General features: G+C 39.8%; 1 protein-coding gene across 1 annotated transcript in view; it reads left to right on the top strand.

The window, feature by feature from the left end:
- LOC138802716 (rho GTPase-activating protein 20-like) overlaps positions 1-23,450 on the top strand; it is a 66,978-nt gene that overhangs the window by 30,776 nt on the left and 12,752 nt on the right. Inside the window, exons 2-12 of the mRNA XM_069986316.1 lie at positions 3,506-3,585; positions 10,912-11,082; positions 12,417-12,563; positions 14,872-14,913; positions 15,196-15,280; positions 16,794-16,871; positions 17,189-17,255; positions 18,180-18,371; positions 18,703-18,878; positions 21,299-21,460; positions 23,181-23,290. Coding sequence (XP_069842417.1) covers positions 3,506-3,585; positions 10,912-11,082; positions 12,417-12,563; positions 14,872-14,913; positions 15,196-15,280; positions 16,794-16,871; positions 17,189-17,255; positions 18,180-18,371; positions 18,703-18,878; positions 21,299-21,460; positions 23,181-23,290 — 1,310 coding nt within the window. The remainder of the gene's footprint in view (positions 1-3,505; positions 3,586-10,911; positions 11,083-12,416; positions 12,564-14,871; positions 14,914-15,195; positions 15,281-16,793; positions 16,872-17,188; positions 17,256-18,179; positions 18,372-18,702; positions 18,879-21,298; positions 21,461-23,180; positions 23,291-23,450) is intronic.

Below are 23,450 nucleotides of genomic sequence, written 5' to 3'. Positions count from 1 at the left end.
AGAGGGACGATAATAAACAATCACTACTTACTTCTCCCTGTGCCCCTGAAGTGCCAAGTTACAGGCTCCAGGACCCCCACCAAAAGGCATCTTCTCCCAGGTTCCAATGTTGTTGCGAGTCCGGGGAAGGGTACGCCTGGCCCAACTGATGAATTCAAGTTTGCTGCCCAGCCATCACTGGCTCCTCACTTTTTTTCAGGACCCTCCACACCAATTTCCCATCTTGTACACAACTGTCTGTCCTATTCTTTCCTTAAGTGATTTGTATACAGAACTTCAGAACCACAAATAGAACCAGAATGTCCCAAAAATAATAAGGCCAAACAGATGCAATGGTGCTGTCATGAGAACTGCAGTTGGGCTAGGACACATGTGGAATCGGCCTAATGGTACACTATGTAGATTACCTCTGTTATGGAACACAGGGTAGGTTGTCTCTGTTATGGGGTACTATGCGCTTTGTATCTATTAAAGGGGTTGTCAAGCGCTACAAAAGCATGGCCACTTTCTTCCAGAGACAGCACCACTCCAATTTGTCTGGGGTTTGGTAACTTGGTTACATTGAAGTGAATGGAGCTTAATTGCAAACCACACCTTAAATCAAGACAAGAGTGGTGCTGTCTCTGGAAGAAAGTGGCCAAGCTTTTGTAGCGCTGGATAACCCCTTTAACTGGGCACTATGCACTCCATGTCTTTGATATGGAGTAATATGCACTCTGAAGGTTACCTTGGTTATGTGGTTTTATGCAGTCTTTTCATTTAATATTTGGCTCTAAGCACTCTGTGTCTCTGTTACTATCCATGCTGTCTCCCTGTTATGGGGTAATATACACTCTGCAGGCTTTGGCTGAAATAGGACGCTATGTGTCCCTGTTATGGGGCACTATGTGCTTCATATCTGTAAAAATGGGGCACTATGGGGTATTATGCACTCTGTGTTTTTGTTACTATGCACTCCATATCTCTGTTATGGGATAGTATACACTCTTCAGGCTATGTCTGATATGGGGCACTATATATGTGTGATATGGGGTATTATGCACTTTGTGTTTTTGTTACTATGCACTCCATATCTCTGTTATGGGATAGTATACACTCTTCAGGCTGTCTGATATGGGGCACTATATATTTGGGATATGGGGTATTATGCACTCTGTGTTTTTGTTACTACGCACTCCATATCTCTGTTATGGGGTAGTATACACTCTTCAGGCTATGTCTGATATGGGGTATTATGCACTTTGTGTTTTTGTTACTATGCACTCCATATCTCTGTTATGGGGTAGTATACACTCTTCAGGCTATGCAGGGCCGGCTCCAGGTTTTCGCGGGCCCTTGGGCGAATTAGCCTCAGCGGGCCCCTTTGTGGAGCAAATCATGTGGCCACAGCACTGAAATCTTCCGGCATCTTATCAGCTCTTTCCTTTCTTGATAGGCAGAAGAGAAAGGCAATGACTTTTTGTCCTTTAAATCATAACACCGCATTTAACTATATGTGTTCCTCATGAGCACATACAGTAAAAGGCTGACACCGGCAAGGGGTCCACTACAGCCAATGCATATTTATTTTGCAGACAGCATTTACGAGTGCAGTGTTCAGTGGGCAACCTGCCTGTGTGGGCCTGGGAGTGGCTGCCCCTTGCTCCCTCCAAATTTCGGTACTGCCATAGACAGAAGGTTTGTCAGGCTCCCATACTGATGGTGCCCTGCCTCCCCGCTCTGCAGTGTCACTCACCCCAGAGGCTGAAGGCAGATTTCGGGGAGTGGGACTAACTGTCTGGGAGAAGCAGTGACTACACCGCTCTCCCGTTCCCTGTGCAGTGTTGCTTGCGTGGGTTACCAGCACATAAACCTCACAATATGTCTACAACATACACTACATAATATCTACAACATACACTATATGTATATCCTACAATACATACAGCAGTCATTGCATGAAGTATATGTACAGCCCACATTACACACACTATATATACTGTATACACCCCACAATACATACATTATACATACAGTATACGCCCCACAATACATACACTATATATACTGTATACACCCCACAATACATACACTATATATACTGTATACACCCCACAATACATACACTATATATACTGTATACACCCCACAATACATACACTATTATACATATAATATACACCCAACAATACATACACTATACACCCCACAATACATTATACATATGTATACACCCCACAATACATACACTATATATACTGTATACACCCCACAATACATACAGTATATACCCCACAATACATCCTTTATACATACACTATACATATAATATATACCCCACAATACATCCTTTATACATACAGTATACACCCCACAATGCATACACTATATATACTGTATACACCCCACAATACATACATTATATATACTGTATACACCCCACAATACATACATTATACATACAGTATACACCCCACAATACATACACTATATATATATATATACTGTATACACCCCACAATACACACACTATACTGTATACACCCCACAATACATCCTTTATATATACAGTATACACCCCACAATACATACACTATATATACTGTATACACCCCACAATACATACACTCTACATACAACATACACCCACAATAAATACAGCATACATTGCATGCACTCTATACAGAAGAGCATACATTATACTATATACACTACAGTACATATAACATACACTACACATTATTATACACACCACTATATGTTTCAGCCCTGGTGCTCCCCAGTGCTTGAATGGTGGAGGACCTGGATCATGTGACTGTGTCACAAAAAGTCCTGCACCTTCCTTGTACAGTGTAGTAAGTATGCACACATGCAGTGGCTTTGCTGTGTATTTCTACCAAAATCGGGCCAAAACTTCAGTGTATAAAAACATTGCTTATGTGAGGTGTCCTGGGTACCATGGACACACTGACCTGCAGCTGGTGGATGTGAAGTATGCCCGCTATCCTGCCCCTTCCTCTTTCACAGGTATTGTGATGCAGCCATCCCGTGCTGCTTCTGTGTGAGCCTTCAGCATGCAGTAGCAGGATCACATACAGGCTGTGGTCTCTGCTTCATGGCAGGCTTGCGGGGAAACAGTGTATTAACACCTAGAGTCACCACAGGAGAGTGTGACTAACTACACAGGTCCTCTTTAGTCCCTGCAGCCCAGCCAAATCTCCCTCCGGTCGTTCTATCTATCTTAGCCAGCAGACGAGCAATACCCCTGCTGGGCCCCTAGAGGCGCTGTGGGCCCCGGCACTTGCCCTAGTCAGCCGGGTGCTGACGCCGGCCCTGAGGCTATGTCTGATAGGGGGCACTATGCCCTCTGTCCCTGAGATATCATAGTAGCTTCTTTGTTACAATGACTCCAATTGATGTAGCTCCAAGTAGCTTATTGGTGATTTTATTATTGAATTTGTAATAGCTATAACTTGACTATTTAAAGAATAACTTAAATTTACTAACTATATTTTTTGTCTTTCAGAAAATGAGGGCCTCCGTACAAAGACGACGCTCTTCTTCTGCCATAACCCGGGCCCTGGGTAGAACAAAGCCTCATCCCAGGTACAGGGTTTACTAGAATACATAGATCTTTCTAAAGCATCATTACATAAAGAGCTGCTGATGGTATATGGTTTAACAGTTACACTCACATTTATGCTTTAAAACAATCATGAGCTATTTAATAGCCAGTTTTGCATTTTCCATTGAGGATGTCTATCTGGATAATGGACAATGTCATGTTAGGGCACAGGGACGAGTTCTGGAGAATTGGATTGCTTTCCTGGGTCTCATGGAAAATGATGGCTGCCCTGGGGAGACAAGGACAGTTTTTAGTTACATAGCTTTGATAAACATGGCCTAATTTTTCACCATTTTTATAACAGATCTGCTTTATGTCTATATCCAGTCAGTGATCTAATAGAGAATCTATTTGGTTTCATCACAAGGAAAGATAATTCCCCTCTGTAGAAGAATTACAGAGCGGCGACAGGCAGCTGAAAGTCTTTTCATTCTGTTTATCAGTCGGCTTTTGTATAAATGATTCCTCGTGGTGTTTATTTCGAGGTTAAGAGTTTCTTTGGAGAACCAATAGTCGGACACATGATTTTGATATCTTATTACAGTGTCGTGCTGGCTCATTCTTCATATGCAATGTGACTTCCAACCATTGACATGTTTTGTGTATTGTGAAACTGGTAATGATTGATTGTCTTAGAAAAATACAAGAGAAGTGGGGGATAATGTATATAATGTATTACAGCTTACATCTGTTATAGAAGTACATTATTATGTCCCACACTTCCATCAGCTCTACTCTACATAGTGTTGAGCGAGCACTAAAATGCTTGAGTGCTCAACTCAATGTCTAAAATCAAAAGGACGATAGGAGACTTGAGCATCTAACCAGGTGCCCCCTGTTCGTCAGGACGGAGGGTGCCTAGTAAACCTATTGCATTTTTCCAGTTTCAAGTTTCTGTAAGACACAAAGACTTTCAGCTTAATCACATCATTGAGAAAATGAAAACATGCAGATATTATGACTCTCGGAGCTTAACATGAACAATATATAGTACTTATGTGTTGCAAAAAATTACTGCATCTGTTCCATTCTGCAGAAATCCATGCACACACTGCACAAACCACACCATTCACATGCATGGAATGTATACTTCATTAGCATTTTTGCTATGAATTTGCTATGCATAAATATATTCCCTTAAAGAAGAAGTCCTACCAAATTCAAAAAATGGAGGAAGGCAGAGGACTGCAGGAAAATAATATACAATGTAAACTCACCCATCTTCGTGCCTCTGTAGAGCTGCTGCGGGGTCCCACTGACGGTCGCAGGATGTCACTTACTGCTGGACACAGGCTAAGTCATGTACGCTGCTCTTCCAGCTGCAATGTCATGGCCCAGGTGAGCAATTACCCACTGAGCCAGTCAGTTATCCCACCCCAGTCACTGATTGGTTGAAAAGGCAATTACTCAGCCGGGTACGAGACGTTGCAGCTGGAAGAGCTGCAGGACTCTTGCGGCTGTCAGTTGGACCAGATAACAATGCTACAGGGAACGCAAGTTTACCTTGTTTAAAATTTTCTCACACCCCTCTGCCTTCCTGTCATTTATGGATTTTTGTGGGACTTCACTTTAAGGCTGGGTTCACACTACGTATATTTCAGTCAGTATTGTGGTCCTCATATTGCAACCAAAACCAGGAGTGGATTAAAAACACAGAAAGGATATGATCACACTGGTGAAATTGAGTGGATGGCCGCCATATAACAGTAAATAACTGCCATTATTTCAATAAAACAGCCGTTGTTTTAAAATAACAGCAAATATTTGCCATTAAATGGCGGCCATCCACTCAATTTCAACATTGTGTGAACAGATCCTTTCTGTGTTTTTAATCCACTCCTGGTTTTGGTTGCAATATGAGGACCACAATACTGACTGACATATACGTAGTGTGAACCCAGCCTTTAAGTGGTTAGTTGCTAGGGATATCACACTAAAGGAGGAGTGTAACTGCATAGAGACAAGTTATATCTGTATTTGTTGTCAGACTTTAGTTCCATGGGAGTTACTATGACAGACTCCGGCAGTAGATGTAAGGAGGAAAAATGGCTGATGTGATCATCATGCGACTGTGGCGGTCTAATAACGCATGTCTATGAGCTTTGTTTCATTCCCAAGGGCATGTGGCTGCAAGCTTCACTACCTGCTCATTCTAGTAATCAGTCAGGATAAAACCTTTTTTTCTTTGACAGTTATACCTTAAACTCAATTTTCCTAAATATTCCTCCACATAAGTTGAGGGCTAATGGTATAGATTGGCCAAAACTCTGTTCACATATATGCATTTTGGGTTCTGTCATAAAGAGAAACCATGACAACACGCTAGATCCATCAAGCAATAAGACACTTGTGTGGTGTACTTATAGGAGAAGTCTGGTGAAAATTTTTAATAAACTATTTTATTGCCCCCCAAAAGTTATACAAATCACCAATATACACTTATTACGGGAAATGCTTATAAAGTGCTTTTTCTCTGCACGTACTACTACATCAAGGCTTTACTTCCTGAATAAAATGGTAATGTCACTTCCTGGATAACATGGTGATGTTACGACCCGACTCCCAGAGCTGTGCGGGCTGTGGCTGCTGGAGAGGATGATGGCAGGGGGACACTGAGGGACACAGGACACTGGAGGGACACTGAGCATCCCTCTGCCATCATCCTCACACAGCTCTGGGAGTTCTGGGAGTCGTGACATCACCATTTTATCCAGGAAGTGAAACCTTGATGCAGTAGTAAGTGCAGGGGAAAAAGCATTTTCTGTGGTGATTTGTCTAATATTTTGGGGGCAAAACAATACCTTAATAAAAAAATTTGTGGGACTTCACCTTTATTCCTCTGTTATAGGTGTCATAAAAAAAAATAGGAAAAGGGGGGTCCATATGGCTTGCACTGATTTGTGCACCATAATTTTGGCATTAAGTTGTGGCATAAACCAACTAATGGTTGATGTAAACTTACAGTATAAGCCCCTATGATAAATCTTGTGCGTTTTTAAACTGTCTAGTCTACATTGACGCCATCTAAAATTAGCAAGTATGAGTAAACATTATTCTCAATAAGCAAATGGAATTTTTAATTTTATTGCTAGATAGAAAAAGATTAATTATTTCTAAGCAATAAAATACAGAGACATTCCACGCCCGGTGTGCCATATCCGTCTGTTCATGACACGCCTAGATGCAAGATGCCATATTTAGTACTAGTATGAGACAGGCCTTCAGAAGAAGCATGGGAAGCTAGGTGTGTTCAAGGACAGTGGAAGGTCAAATGGATAGAGCCACAGATAAGGTTACTTACAAAAAGTATGAAGGAGACTGTTATTTTCCTGTTGTTTCTGTATCACACTCTGAAGGATACAGGGCTCCTGGCATCCTGTTGGGTTTCCTGTAGAAATTCTGTTCTGATAGAATCTATCTTATAATCTCTTGTTTTTGCCAACTCTGGTTTTAGAACAGAAGCAGCATCTTAAATGTGCCCGGTTTCCCTGTGTACCATGTAGTAAATATGGAAGACTGCCCATTCTTTGTGCTGTTCCCGTGAACCTTCCTTGAAAACGATCCGATCCTACCTTTTTCCTGCAAAAATTCTTTGATACTAAGACCTTTGACCTTTTGTTCTGGTCTTTTCCAAAATTTGTGGCTTTTCGTTTGTGGAGATATTTATTTATGCAATGGAAACATTTAGCAGGTTGTGCCAGGATGTACTCGAGAGATTATAAGACACTTCATTCATCTGCTCCTCAAAATAGATGCCTTAGTGGGATGGTTGATGACATGGAAATGTTAGCACGGAGAAGCTAAATGTTACTTGTCTATGTACAGTATTTGCAAGTACAAATAAGACCCTGAATACGGTTGGTCGCTGAGGCCAATGTCGCTGGAATTTTGGAGACTTTAGCCGCCTTTGAAACTAAGTGAGTTGAGTTTAGAAATAGATTTTGTAGGTCAATGCAATAGGAGACATACCATTTTTGCACTCTAAAATTGCTTAGGGCTATGGTAAGGCGGACCACTATAACTTTAAAAGCAGCTTCTTGGTATAACATCGCATGTAAGACTTTTATGGTTCACAATTACTAAGGATTTATAAAAAGACATAAAATCTATGTGAAACCAAAGGGATAACGTCAAAAAAGCATGTGGAGATTTGCCTTTAGGTCAGTGTCTGACACTGATCAGCAGCTTTAGAAAATGACTAAGGGTCCTATTAAACAGTGGGGTAAATTTATCAAGGGCTTTACACCTATTTTTTGGTGAATAATTGGATTTTTCACCCATTTTTGGTCTAGGTTCTATTTATGAACCAGTATTTAACTGGGGAATATTTTTTAGATGCAACTTTTTTTAATCTGCCTAAAAGTTCGCATAATCCGGGATTAGAGCCCAATTTATCATTTGCAACAGGTGCAGGCTTACTTCTGGTCAGTACCAGGTGAATATGCTTTTGCAATTTTGCATCTTTTTGCTTTAATTCATTCACTATGGCAGTGCTACATTTTAATGAATCAGTCACAAGATATTGAACAAAATACACACTGATCCTCATTAGCATAGTTGCTTTTTTGAGAATGACACAAATCCTTCTCTATAATACATGGAACAATAGTCGTTAGTTAAGATCTTTACAATAGTTTTACACTGAAAGATTTGCAAAGGATTAACAAGCGATTTAACATCGATTTTATTGTCATCTCAAAAGGTGCGACCTACAGGATGCTGCTGAGCTCCACCATATGAAGTGGAGCTTGGTAGTGTCATATTAATTGGAAATGCTTTTCCACAAGTACTATGAAGGAGTCCACAGATCCCCAGGAGACCAAACTATGGAACCCAATTGGGGAGACCCTGATATGGTGTGTTACAAATGTGTAAATACTGTTTAAGATACATGTAGTAGAATATGTTTATTACTTCTGTTGGATTTAGCCTAACTAAGTCTGACTGTCAACATACAGTATATGAGATCCATTTACGAAGATGATGATGATTAATATTATTAACACTTTGCCTGGTAGACGCACCCTACTATAGCGGTTCAGGCATCAATGTTTTTACTGATCATATTTAGGCCTTTGTACGATACAGTGGCATAGTAAAATAAATACTTTTAAAAAAGGAGCTCTGGCCATAAGAGCTTACATTCTATAAAGAATGGTAGTAGACAAGGGAATACCGACAGCCTATATAAGTGACAAGAGATCTTACAAACCTGCATCTATTTTGTACTTTTGGAATCGTGCTGCAGCGTTGGGTTGTCCTTTTGTGGACAAGCTTGTTTATCAATAGGAAAGTTTCTTCTTCTTCTTTCCCTTCCTATATTGCAAAAACTCCGGTTTCCTTATTTTGTCAACGTTGTGTGCGTTAGGGTACGTTCACATGGAACTCTAACGCCCTAACTCAGATTCTGCCATCTGCCCAAAAAATATGGAATGGGCGGAATTTCTAACGGAGGCCACCCTGCGGAATCCTCTTGAAGGGTCTGTGTGGATTCCGTAGTGTGAAGGTACCCTTAATGTTAAAAGAAACCTCTCGCGTAGAAATTGTCATCCTACCTGTGGACATCATGTTATAGAGCAGAAGGAGCTGAGCAGATGGATATACAGTATAGCTTTATACCAAAAGCTCCAAGACTTCTAGTAATTTATTTATGTAAATCTCTACTCATTCTGGGCTAAATATTCAAGTAGGCGGTCGTATTTAGTGATTGACAGCCCACTCTATATTTAGTGTTTAGAATTAATTTAAGGACTGACACGGAGTATTGAAAATAAACTGAGAAAATAAAGTCAGGTTGTTCTTAGAGACGCTCTAGAACTTTTCAGAAATGTACTGCTTGCATTTCCCAGTTGTCCCAAGCATTTCCTAAGGGGACTCTAGAGAGGAATCTGTTCTTCATTGCCACTCATGTCCCACCCTGCTGTGGAATGATGTTGTGCCCAGCACAGTGCTATGACAATTCATATGGCTTCTCAGCTAGAAGAGGAGACACACGAGCAGCTGTTCTTTTATATATAATCTTCTGTATAGGATATACATTCATTCTCTATCACTAAACCTAGATGTGAAGGCTCAAAATAAACAAGAGATAATTTGTCAGTTTGCAGAATTTTCTGCATGTTCCTCAAACAGTTCTGCAAAACTTCTGCGAAGAAAGAAGTCAATTTGTAATGTGTTTCTATATGATCAGCTGAGAGGTGGGACTTAGGGCCGGGGCCTAACAACTTTTGTATCCTCTGTAGAACAACCAGAGGAAGGAGGCGTCTGCTGAGACCAGTAACTGTACAGCAGGTATAGGGAACCTGTGGTCCTACAGCTGTTGGAAAACTCCAAATCCCATAGTACCCTTGCTTTACAGCAAAACAATATAATTATAATTGTAATATGAGACTAGCTAGGATCAAAAGAGATATATCAATAGAGATGGGATTTTTTTTGTATGTTTTCTTTTTTTATTGTTCCTGCGTATCTGTCATGACATCTAAAACATAAAAAAAAAACTAGCAAATATATAATGCAACATTATATATGTTTTCTGAGTCCCTGACCATTTTTATTATGTTCATCCAGTGGTCTGTTTTATGCCTTATTTTACTGCTCATGCTTGTGCATGTCACTGTGAGCCCGGGAAGCAGGCCTTTTTTATTTTTATTTTTTTATAAGTTTACTTATTTGCAGTAGTGCACGGCTTTTTTTTTATATAGAAAACATGCAAAAATATAAATTAAGTAAATGGCAAAGATGTAGTATATCACCTCCTCTGCTTATTTAAAATTATTTATTGTTAATGGTAGTGCCCATTTAAGGCAAATCTGTAGCTTCCTGACCGCTTACCAAGCTGGTTAAAACATACCTTTGTTGCCAGTGTCTGTGTTTTTATTTTAATTAAAAAAAATAATTATTATTTGTGCTGCGAATGGTGTCAAAGAAGCGTAGCCTAATAATTCCTGGACCCTAATCTAGGGTACACCTACACCTCACTGTCCTGTATGTAGAGTGTATGTGGCTGATTATGCAGGAGGCGGGCATATGCACTATGAGGCGCAGTGGCGCTAGGCTCTAGGGAATAATAGGCTACGCCTCTTAGACTCCATTTCCCAGCCCAAATAAAAGTGTTTTTTATCAAAATAAAAGCACAGACATAGGCAACAAAGGTATGTTCCGAAAGCTTTCATTGATATCCATCCAGTTTTGCCATCAACTCATTAGGCAGTCAGAGGGTCACAGATTCACTTTAACTAGACACCAGTCTACTACTATATATTAAAATAAATGCTCAAAACACTAATGCTATCTGCTTCTTCCAGCGAGATCAGTCTACTTCCTGCAAATTCCGGCAATGGACTACTTCTAGGAGCTTTCTGCAGCCCCAACAACATGTTCATCCTCAGAGAAAAAGTTCACCTATCAAGCGGTTGGCGGACACAAGAGAGACATCTGTTCTTATTCAGTGATTCCCTGATTATCGCCAAGTCAAAGTGAGCACTTCTGAGCACTCAAACAAAATATTGTTCCTTAAATGTTAATACCTGCACAATACATGTGTGAATGGTTATTTCAGTGATTGATTGATTTTTTATTTTTTTTTATAACGTAGTAGAGGTGCTTCAAAAGTAATAAACGATACTTACCTGTCCTGATCCCCCACAGCCCTCACTGCTTTCTGTTACATGTCAACCCTGAAGAAAATACTAATAAAGCCATTCAGTGACTGAGGGTATTGGGGCAGGTAAGTGGGTTTATTTTCATATATAAAAACTATAAACAAATATAAAGTCATTTTGCATCATATCGATATTTTTAGCATAGTCTCTTTTTTGGGGTTGTTGTAGTACAGGAAGGATCATAATAGCTGTACTGGGGCCAATCATACTGTATGCTGTTCATTGTGGTATATCAGCACACCGCATAAGCAGTCACATGCATCACTGGGCCCAGTGCAGAACAGCCTCTTTTTTTTTTCCAATGTGAGTATCCGTTACAGAGCCTATATTTTATGGATTTATAGAAAATGCCAGACCAGATGAAATTTAATCACAGTGGGGGGCACTAACATAATGCTTGTAAGCACTAGGATTCTTTGAGCTTACCAAACCTCTCTTGCATTTTCACTGGGATTTTTTGCCTCCTTCGGCTCCAGGTTGCAACTGAGATAACCACTAAGGTGTCCTTGACCTAATGGGGACCCAACTCTCCCCGCTGAATGGTATTGGCAAAGACACCATCCCTTCTCCCCCCCATGGATAGCCAAGTACAGTGCAGTGCTCAGCTATCTCCGACAGCTCCAAAGAGAATAAATGGAGCCTGTGGCAAGTCAGCTTTCTGTGGATAGGGAATAAGTTTTTACTTGCTGGAATTCTGCTTTAGGCTATGTTCACACACACAGTATTTATGCTCAGTATTTTACACCCAAAACCAGGAGTGGACTAAAAACACAGAAAGGCTATGTTCACACACTGCTGAAATTTGGTGAATCACTGCCATTTAATGGAAAATAACTGCTGTTATTTTAAACAAATGGCCATTGTTTTGAAATAACAGCCATTATTGGCCATTCAATGACGGCCATCAAATTAATTTCCACAGTGTGCAAACATAGCCTTTCTGTGTTTTGAGTCCACTCCTGGATTTGGTTGCAAAATACTGAGCAAAAATACTGTGTGTGAACATAGCCTAAATCTCAATGACATATTTGAGTAGTTATCTGACATATACTATATCACAGGAACACCTAATATATTTTGTTTCATTACATATAATTAATCAACCTTTTATTTCTAAGTATTCTCTCTATTCACTTCTTCCCTCCCAGGTCATCTAGCATGAAGCTGAAGAAGCAAGTTCGTCTGAGTGAGATGTGGATCTCGATATCCCTCGGAGAAGTATCTGAAAAAAAACATTGCCCTGAAGACTCCTTTGTAATTGGCTGGCCCACAACAAACTATGTTGTCACATTCAGGTACGGTCTTTTTTTTTTTTTTTTATAAAGGAAATACTCATAGGTGGAGGGTTTTCATTCACCTTTAAAAACCACAAATATTATGTGTCTATTTATAATAAAAAATAAAAAAAACCTTGGAAATCTGTTTGAGCCTGCCCGATACCATAGGAATGTGCTGTATTCTCTTACTCATACTCATAAATTTCTCAGCTTTAGTGAGGGAATTCCTATCACCTTGATGCTGTTTCCCTGGATTAGCCGTTGTGTCAGAATATATTCAGATCTGATCTCGCCAAATATTAGAGACATCTGTTTAATTTGTTATAAACAATTTTAAAATATTGCAACTATATTGTTCATTTTATAAAATTTGGATAATATATATAGAATATATTTAAAAAAAAATATTGAAAAAGACATGTTATTTGCTCTTCCAATTAAAAAAAAAAAAACTCTGGGAAGGTTCACACAAATGTTACTAAGATTGCTAGCATAAGCATAAGTACATCAGATTTTACTGGAAAGGTTCCAAGGTCATATGTAAAGGAAAAGATCCAGAACAGCCCTTCTTTGTAAAACACAAGGAAAGCAGATTACTGAAACTTATAAACAAATGCTGCAAATTCTTTGGCTTAAAGGTTTTAAAATGAGTTTTTTTTAAAAAAAAAACTTCCTACAGTGAGGCCAGATGGTACAGCTGGGCAGGTATATAATGCAGAATATATAAGCTCCGCAGATATAATTTCATCATTATTATTACTGAATATTCTTCATTGACACCTACATAAATCGTGTTGCTAAAGCGACTCTGTACCCACAATCTGCCCCCCCCCCCCCCCAAAAAGAAAAAAAAAAAACGCTTTTACTCTCAGCTGCTCTTAAACCGAGATCTGTCCTGGGGACCATTCGGCAGGCTAATGCAGCTATTGTCCTAAGAGACGATTTTTAAACTTGCAGCCTTGCGTCAAATTGGCATGGCCTAGAGTGTGTGTACCCTAGGCTTTCACCGCCTCAGTCCCTCCTCCTCGCCCTCTTCACCATTAGGAACGCCCCTGGGCAGGATTTCTCCTATTCTTCACTTGTCTGAACAATGCCTTAATGATCCAGCACATGTGCAGTGTTCAGACAGGTTAAAAATAGGAAAAATCCAGCCTGGGGTATTCCTAATGGTGAAGAGGGCGGGGAGGAGGGATGGAGAGGGGTCGCAAGCCTAGAGTACGGACATTCTAGGCCACGCCAACTTGACACAGTGCTGAAAGTTTAAAGTAGTTTTTTAGGACAATAACTGCATCACCTGCCGAACAAACTCCAGGACAGATCTAAAAGCAGCTATCCGACAGTACACAAGGGGTTTGGGGGGGGGGGCAGATTGTGGGTACAGTTACTTTAAAGGGGTACTCGGGAGACTCTAATTTCTAATACATTGTTTTATAATATAACTTTTATTTTAAAAATTTATTGTTTTTTATTTACATATGAACTACCCCTGACTTGCAGCAGGGGAAGTTCATATGTAAATAAAACACTACCCGCTCTGCTGCCAACGACGTTTGCCTTTGGAACTGCAGGGCTATCCAAGCCCCACAGTTCCTAACCCCTTATATTGTTATTAATAAAGTCTAACAGATATTATATTTTAAAAAATTACGTTCTCTAGTGTAGTATGTAAATGGGGCAATCTTGTATGCCCTGGAGAACCTTGGGTAAAAAAATGGAAGTGTTTACAATATTTACAGAACCATGACAGCTTATATGTAATATTGGCATTATGTCCTGTATTTCCCATTGGAGATTTAAATATGATTACTACAAGCAATCATACGGACAATGAGTGGAACAACAGTGATCGCCACTCCATTCCAATGGGAGACTTGGGATCCCGATTTTTTTTTTTTATTTCCTGAACATACTGTAGAAAGGAAAAAAAGTTGTTGGTGGGATAACCCCTTTAAAACACATGGCAGTATTTCATAGTTACACACTGGAATGTCCTTCATTGCCTGATTATTTAACCCATTCTATAAATGCACAATATAACTAGCTTTTATAGGGTAATACTCCTCTATAAAGACTCTGGAGGCTAAGTCAGTGAAAAAACAACGTTTAGGTCAATGAAGATAAAGACAAAAGTAAAACTTGGCAAGACGTTTGATCTTGACATCAGGAGAAGGAAATCTAGACTGAACGTGGTGCTAAAATAGAAGCAGGAAGGGCAATTTGCTTATGTTGTGGATGGGAGGAAGGAACTGGGATATGATGTCTCTAAATGTGCCACTGGTACAAGCAGCACTTATTTCACTGCTGTCTGCATTGTTTTCTCTTCTAGTTCCTCCGAGACAAAGGAGAAGTGGCTTTCAACTCTGTGCTGGTAAGACTTTATTCCATCTTAACTCTATCATTACCAGAAAGAATATAATTACCCTGCTAAACTTTATTGTTAAGAGATGAACGGACTTTGAGAACGTTCTTTTCTTTTCATTCTAACTGTTCTTCAATTTCCAATGGTCAACACAGTGTAATGTTAGCGGTAGGTTTACCTACCTACATAAATAATTGACAGTACCACTCCGTATGACCAGTCCCATGGGTTGTTTTCCTTTAGTCTCCAGCTAAAGTTAATAACTTTGATTTATATTGTTTTTTTTCCCAGGCATATTAATGAAGTGAAGAAAGATGAATACCCCAGGACTATCCCTGTCAGTGTGTTGTACCTGGACGCAGACGAGCTCATGTCTGTAAGTAGCACTTATCTGCAGTGTGTCTTTGGTTATCTTTTACTGGGGGGCAGTTGTTTTGTGTCATCAATGGCCGTTCTGAATTGGCTGGCTCCTGCAGCTTTTATGTCTCATATTACAAATATACTGGTTAATAGGAGTACAGTACTGTAATATATACTGGTTATTTATTGGTGGTATTAACTGATTTACATGCACATGCACCAATCTCACATATTAGAACACAAGCTCGTTCTTCATTACCAATTCTCCATTTAGTCAGAAGGATGGTGTCTCGTTCATGTTGCTAAATAGAAGGTAAACAAGCCCCATGTATAGTTATATAAGCTCACATCTGGCAGGGAAGTAGGAGCTGCTGACTCTTCATTATTTTCTAGATCTACTGCAAACAATGCATAAAAAACAATGAGTTTCTGTTTTCTGCCCCCTTCTAAATGTAAAGGACAGTTAACGTGTATCTGTTAAGCTCATAGGTAAAAGTATTTCATGAAAAAGGGGTATTCTCAAGACAACCTTTAATTAAATATCCTTAATAATGTTGTAGAATTTTGTAATTCAATGTTATACAAAAATGCTATTTTGGTGTTACATAACTTTTATATGTTGAGTTGCAGCAGTAAGAGCTGACACAGAGCTCTCTGCTGCCACCAGTGTCTTTGTTGGGAACTGCATGGCTGCTATCTCTCTACTATTATTCAATATATTATAATGAATTTTTCCATTAGAATATACATTACACAGGAGGTGACTGCTGTTCGCTAGCAATCCCTTCTCTCCGCTAGAGCCTGCCGTGTGCACAGGGCTGTAATACACTCCATAGGAAAAGTCAGTGACTGGATACCTGAGAGGAAGTGGAGCCTCTGGAGCTACTGCCTGAGAATAGTGTACCTCGGAGTGAGAGATGGATCCTTTATTTGGAGCATTATTTAGGCCCCAACAAGTTAACAATAAGACTGACTGAAGTCTAAAAGAGAGTGTGAATGGAGGAAGATGGGATTATGTCCACAGATAACACCAGTCCATGGATCACTACTATATCATTACTGTATGAACTGACCACAGATGGACAGTTACATCATTGGATCCTCACTGGGGCTTCATTCTGGAAGCTGGCAGCTTATCCTACTATAAGTCTACACTGTGGCATACATTGCAGTCTTTAATCAGTGTGTTGTGGGTTCAGTGGTTAAAAAATGAACTCCAGCAATCTAACCTGAAGAAGACTGTAGTCCACTGCCGAAACATGTTGTGTCATATAGATATTGTAAAATCTACAGATTTGTCTTGAGGTGCTTGAGGGTTTAATTCTCCACCCCTGTAAGTAGTGCAATCTTTCTGCAGTCACTTACACATACGTTCATATTTGTGACTACGGCGGGATGTGAATCTACCTACAAATTCTGAGACCATGCATTGTCTAAAAGAGAAGCAAAAAATAAGCAAAATACAGTCTACGTTTTGAAGCATGCAGTTAGGGCTCACTCTTTTCCTCTACCTTCTGTTCTTATACTAGAATACCACAGTTACCGTATGTAACACCGATGATGCAGAAAAAGTGATTAAACAGGCGACTCAACAGCTCGCAATCCCTGTAAGTAGAATGAGAATAAACTGTATATGTCTTATAGAATGTAATGATGCTAGTTTCCAGTGTATATAGCTTATTCTGACAATGTTATGCCTTATGTTTTAGCGTTATATACTGTTAGACCCCACTACCCCTGTAATGCTGGAATCCCACAATGTGTCTGAGGCTGGGGTTGTAAAAGATCCTTATGTCTTTTAGTGGACCAGTCCCTGAAATGAATATTATATAAAGAGAAACTTTAGCATAGATAATACTTTACCTAATGACTTCAATACACAATATATTTTGGTTGAAATCCTGTTTTATTGTATTCTTACCAGGGCAGACCAAGTGACTACCATCTGTGGGTGATGTCTGCAAAGGACGAGTCTCTATATCCTCTGTTTGGTGAGAGCTACAGTATACCGAATGTCTGAGAAGGGTCTCTGGCCACCACATGTTATCTCATTACAATAAGATTGATGGCTATAAAGCTTCAGTTCTAGCAGACTTCCATATTATATTCATTACTCTTTTTATTAAGTTCTTTATGACCCATTGGGATTTACTTTTATTTGGATACATTGAACAATTTTTTATATGTGATGCTGCATCTTTCTGTAATGCAATAAAAATTAACAATGAAGGTAGCATGAAATAGTCACACCTATACTACTCAAACAATTGTGATAAGGGAACATGTTCGTATGTTTGTACGCCAATTGTTTGCCGATCACAAACCATTTATCCGATGATCGGAAGGGTTATAACGATAATTTTCAAACATTCAAACTTGTGAACGTACGCAACTGTGTATCTTATGCTTTGCGTCTGATAATCTGTACACATGTACGTACCTCTAGACCAAAACGTATGCAAGCGTGTAATTTACAATTTGCACCTGATAATCTGTACCCATGTGCGTAGACCGAAAAGTACACTTCTAATGTATGTTCGTTATTTGTTTGTAAATATTCAGCGAACACGAACCGATCACAATCCTTTTTTTTTATGTTCGTGTTCGGGATCCGAACCGAACGGAATGTTCGCTCCTCACTACTCAACAACAGTGTAATTGTTATTTTTATACCCCAGCAGGAGTTACAGAACATAACTAAATGTCCAATGGTTCTCTGTAGCCTTAGTGCATGACTATAGTCATCTAAATGTCAGTAAGGGTAAATGTCTCCAATATAACACACTAACAGGTCTCCAGATCTTATGTATATAAATAGAATGTACAATCAGAATGCCAATCCCATATGGCTGTATGCAAAAGTTGGCTGGAGTAATAACCTCTGTATGTGGGCCATATGTCTTTTCTCTTAACAGGTCATGAACAACCTTACAGCATTGCAATGAACTGCCTCAGGGAATCCATGGACATGCCCAGAGGAAGCAACAATAATATTCTGTTAGGTACAGAGAGTACAGAAGACTTGTGTCTTGAACAGTTCCCTCAGGAAAGACTCTGCCAGTTTTTAATTAAAATGAAGCCACAAGTTCCTCTGTACACGAGGAGGGGTAAGCATCTCAGGAACTAGTCATTCTTGCTTTCTCTAATCTCACAATGTTAAAGACACCACCATAAAAGTATTCTGTCTCTAGCAGTCCATTACTTTTTACTGTTTAGCCTCCATTTAGTTATTCATTTCTACTTTCATCTAAAAAAAAAACAAAAAAAAAAAAACTTTAAAATATTAATTCTAATAAGCTTTATCTATATATAGGACAACATAGTCCACAGCATTTCATTTGCAATAAAATGTAGAGGTAATAAAAATTATATAGAATTAGTAGACTGTAAACTCTGCAATCTGTATTTGTCTTTGTTTCGTTTTTTTTTTTTACTTAGAATCCACACAAAAGCACCACAGAAGGAAAAAGTCACTGATAGACTGGGCTTTGAGACGGACAGGGAGTACCACCTTAACTACAGCGGCTTCCCAGTCACCCCTCACCCCTCGCAAACTTTTTGGTCACTCCTTGTCATCAGTTTGTCATAACGGCAATCTACCCAAGCCTATAATGGTAAGGACTAAATTATTATAATTCCTATAGAGACTCAAGGACATAAGAAAAAAAAAGGTCTCTTCTACTAGCTGTGTTGGCACTTACAATAATAATGGTGCCCATTATTCTTTTAGCGCATAGACTGTTAACTGAACTGGGTCGTCACTAATGCTCAACTCTTAATGGGATGAACAGTACATAGACTGCAACAGTGTCCATAGATCAGGGAGCAGTCACCACTTCTTTCAACAGGGCTTGAACCTAATATTTATACACTAGTAGCACATCAGAAACTCTGATAGCTGAACTTTTTGATGTTGACACAATTCTTTTTAAGGGCCAAATCCATGTACGGTAGATAGAGCCTCTATAGTGTCATTCACCACCTCTACATGACTTGTGTCCGGCAATATATTTCAATTATATAGCAAAATTCTATGTGTTAAACGCCCAAATATGCCCCTATGAGAGGCATAAAGAGGTACAAATATACCACACAGATTCATAATATGGTGGTGTACATGATGCCTAACACAAGGAGATTTGGTCATAGCGGCAAGGTGTCATTTATAGTAAGTTGTTACCCATTGTCAAAGTATCTAAAGTTCTGTCTCCTTTCCTTAAAGGGAACCATTCACCCCGTGGCCCCCGGCAGAAACTGACATACAGTGACATAAAGGTCAATATACTTACCACATCGCTCCCGGTCCCGTCCCGGATCCCGTTGTTGACACGGAGAAATCGCTGATTCTTCCTCTCCCGCCCATTATGGTAATGAGCTGAGATGAGTCCAACGTCCATAGGAAACGACGGACGAGTCCAACTTATTCATGAGGTCCTCTTCTCGTCGCCGCCCATCCACGCCTCCTGGAACTTGATTGACGTCTTCAGTCTTCAGTCTTCTGACGAATTCCCGCGCAGGCGCCGTTGCGATGGTCTCATCACCTCTCTGCGCCTGCGCGGTAAACAGGATACGTGTTCGAGGCATTCGGCGCACGCGCAGTAAACAGTGAAGCTGCAGAGCGGCTTCAATTGTGAACTGCGCATGCGCCGAAAACGACTGTCACGGCACCTGTGCGGGATCCGGCGAGAAGAAAGAAGATGAGGAGGAAGAGGACCCGGCGTCAATCAAGTGTCGGAGGCGGGGAGAAGGCTGGACTTCGGACCCGGCGGCGCTCATTACCATAATGGGCGCGAGAAGAAGAATCGCCAATTTCTCCGTGTCAACAACGGGATTCGGGACGGGACCGGGAGCGATGTGGTAAGTATATTGACCTTTATGTCACTGTATGTCAGTTTCTGCCTGGGGCCAGGGGGTGAATGGTTCCCTTTAATCTCCTATTTGACACGCATTAGCACTTGAGTGGAAGAAAAAGGGGTGCACAGTAGATATCTGTCTCCTATGATACATAATAAAGATGTTTTACTCTTTAAATTATGATATAGGATGAGCTTGTCCCTGAGCTAGTGATTGTAGGTTAGCTGCAATGATGTCAGACACAGAAGGAAGAGGGGATATTGCATCCAAATATGTGTATAACACAGAGGCATTATAGAGGACATTATAGAGTAGTACTGAGCAGTCTAAGCACTGTGGTCATATACAGCACTCACTATAGTGTATAGGGGATTAGCGTTAGGTTGGGTGGTGGGTTACATGGGGGGGAGTGTTTTTTGGAGTGGGGGGGGGCGCTTATATATATATATATATATATAGGAAATCCTGGGTTGGTTCATGGACATCCGTTATTATGTACTGGGGCATGGTACGCAAGACCAACTCGAAAAAAATTGTTGCATGGTGTTTTTTTTTGGGCTTTATTTATGTATGGACGTTGTGTGGAATGCAACCAGACCAGGGGTCTAGTATAGTTATGTTAACTATTGTGCACAGGTGGGAGTATTATTAGGGTTATTATTATTAGTGGTGTTTAAGGAAAAATATCTAGTTTGCACATGTTATTACAGCGTTGTGATTAGTGAGAATGAGGCTGGACCAACCAATACATTTATGGACTTTGGGACTTGTATATATTGTACAGTTATGTTATTTATATTCTTGTTATGTTGTCTGTTGTTATTATTGTAATGTTTTATATTCTTAAATAACAGATCGACAGCACTAACTATAAGCTGCAGCCCTGTCTCTCTCTGCCTCTCTCCAGCCCTTCTCCCTCCTCCCTAGACTTCTTTTAAACGGATCCAGATTTTAACAATTTTTGCAAGAGGGTTTGATATATGGAGAAAGGGGTATTTCTGAAAAAAAAAATATATATATTACAGTTTCTTACATTTATTTGCACTGATTGACATAAAGTCTACTGAAAGTGTAATGCCAATTTAAGTCCCAATAAAAACTATGTAAAGCCAACAAATATTACCAGATACCACTGCCATAATTAGGACTGTATGCCTTATTGTTCCTCTGAATCCTGCAGGATATGCTTCTACTGTTATATGAAGAGGGACCGCACACTAGGGGGATTTTCAGGCGCTCAGCCAATGCCAAGACATGCAAGGAGCTTAAGGAGAAGTTGATCTCTGGGGATGAGGTCCATATGGATGGAGAATCTGTCTTTGTAGCAGCTGCAGTGATCACGGTATTTTACTGAAACATTGTAAAAACAATAGGCGTTCTGTGTATGTTGAGTCGCCAAGGAAAACAAATTCAGTGGTATATTACAGAGATGCTTTACACAAACATTCAGACAAATGCATGGGGAGCGAGCCGAAAGGCATCCCTCTCCTATTTCTGTGCTCACAGAGAGAATTGTACATAGTATACTTGTTCCTTTAGCGGTACTGATATTTTATACCAAATATTCTTTGAGCTTCTCTGAGTATGATATAAGATGAGTGGCCATAAGGCCCTGTTCACATCATATTGCCAATGCATCAGAGGTAAATACATTGGCATGATGGGAAAAAAAATGACATCTAGAAAATGGGGCAAACATTATTGCTAGTAGACTACCTTCTGCCAATATGCTAATATACCCCTCGTTTCTGGCTTAGTTCTCTGTATATACAGCATCTCTGGCCAATAGCTGGGTGGCATGGGTTTTAGACTGGCATCCTTCGATGAGACATTCATGGCTTATCCTAAGAATAGGTGATTAGTAACTAAGTCCTCAAAAGTCCCTCTTATTCGAAGTGTGCAGTAGGATACCCTTTGAAAATCTCAACAGGTCTGTAGTCTGCTTCTAAAGCGAACAATCTAGAAAACTGCCGGATGTCCTATTGGCTTAAATTTTAATACACTTACAATTTCAAGTTTATAGGGCTTCAGGCAGTTCCATATGATGCTTGCTTTAGGAGCAGACTACAGACCTGCTGGGATTTTGAAAGGGTATCCTACTGCCTACTCCAAATGGGAGGTACCCTTTAATAATGCCATTTGTATTTAGGATATTAGTGTTGAGTCTACTCTTTGTGTGGCATCAGGATAAGGTTGGGTTCAGTGCAGTATCCTGTATGTACACCACATCTCTCAGACTTCTTTAAACAGCTGCCAGAGAAGAAGCTTCCAGAACTATGAGCTGTTTATCGTATCTTTACGCACCATACTAGCTCACCGACAGCTACATTAAACAACCAGGAGGAATGCCACCTTCTCCATTGGGCTTTTAAACCATATGATGATAACTATAAGGATTTGATTGAATACGATGTTCTGCAATGCACTCAATTTCCTGTTGAGGTTTAGCTTTATCATAGAAGTATGCAAAACGGAGTTAATTAATCTTAGTCAGAAAAGTGACTTGTTTGACATCAGAGTTATGTGTATTCTCTGGTTCTCAGAAATAACTAGAGCTGCACTATTAGGATACATAAAATTACATGGTAATACAGTCATTTTTACCCCTGTAATCCTAAGAAGAAAAAAAGATTACGGCACTCACCCACTTACTTTATTGTGCAGAAAACACAATGATTACATGCAGGGAAGAAAATCAGAAATGATATCCGAGCATCCCAGCAGAAATCGTTTCGTGTACAGTTGCACAGTTGCACTCCCAGTGTATCTCACTCCCCTCCCTGTACATGTTTTGTGTGTTTTCTGCACAATTAAGTAAGAAGAAGAAGAATCTGGGTGAGTGCTCCAATACTTTTTCCTTGTTGAGATTATCGTAATGACTGTGGCTTTTTACTGAGCCATTCATTTTGTGCTACTCCCACTGACTGTGTTCTGTTCCACTGAGTATTATGCAGCAGTGACGGGTTTGCGTTTCTTTATATTTATTGCCTCTTTTTATACCTGTGTCTGATCACCTCTCTCCAAAAGAACTGACCATCATACCACATGTATATTTAATTTAGGATTTTCTACGCAATATTCCTGATAGTGTTCTATCCTCAGACATGCATGGACTTTGGATGGAGGTTGCAGATATTGAGGAACCTGAATGTAAAATTAAAGACATAAAAAGGTCAGTTAACATCATGAAACTATGGGGGGAATTCATTAAAGGAGAATTCCAGCAAAAAGTATTGTATTGCCCCCCAAAAGTTATACAAATCACCAATATACATTTATTACGGGAAACGCACATACAGTGCTGTTTTCCCAGCACTTACTATTGCATCAAG

This window comes from Dendropsophus ebraccatus, chromosome 10 (genome assembly GCF_027789765.1).
Source record: "Dendropsophus ebraccatus isolate aDenEbr1 chromosome 10, aDenEbr1.pat, whole genome shotgun sequence".
NCBI lineage: Eukaryota > Metazoa > Chordata > Amphibia > Anura > Hylidae > Dendropsophus > Dendropsophus ebraccatus.
This window is presented reverse-complemented; position numbering and strand designations above follow the sequence as displayed.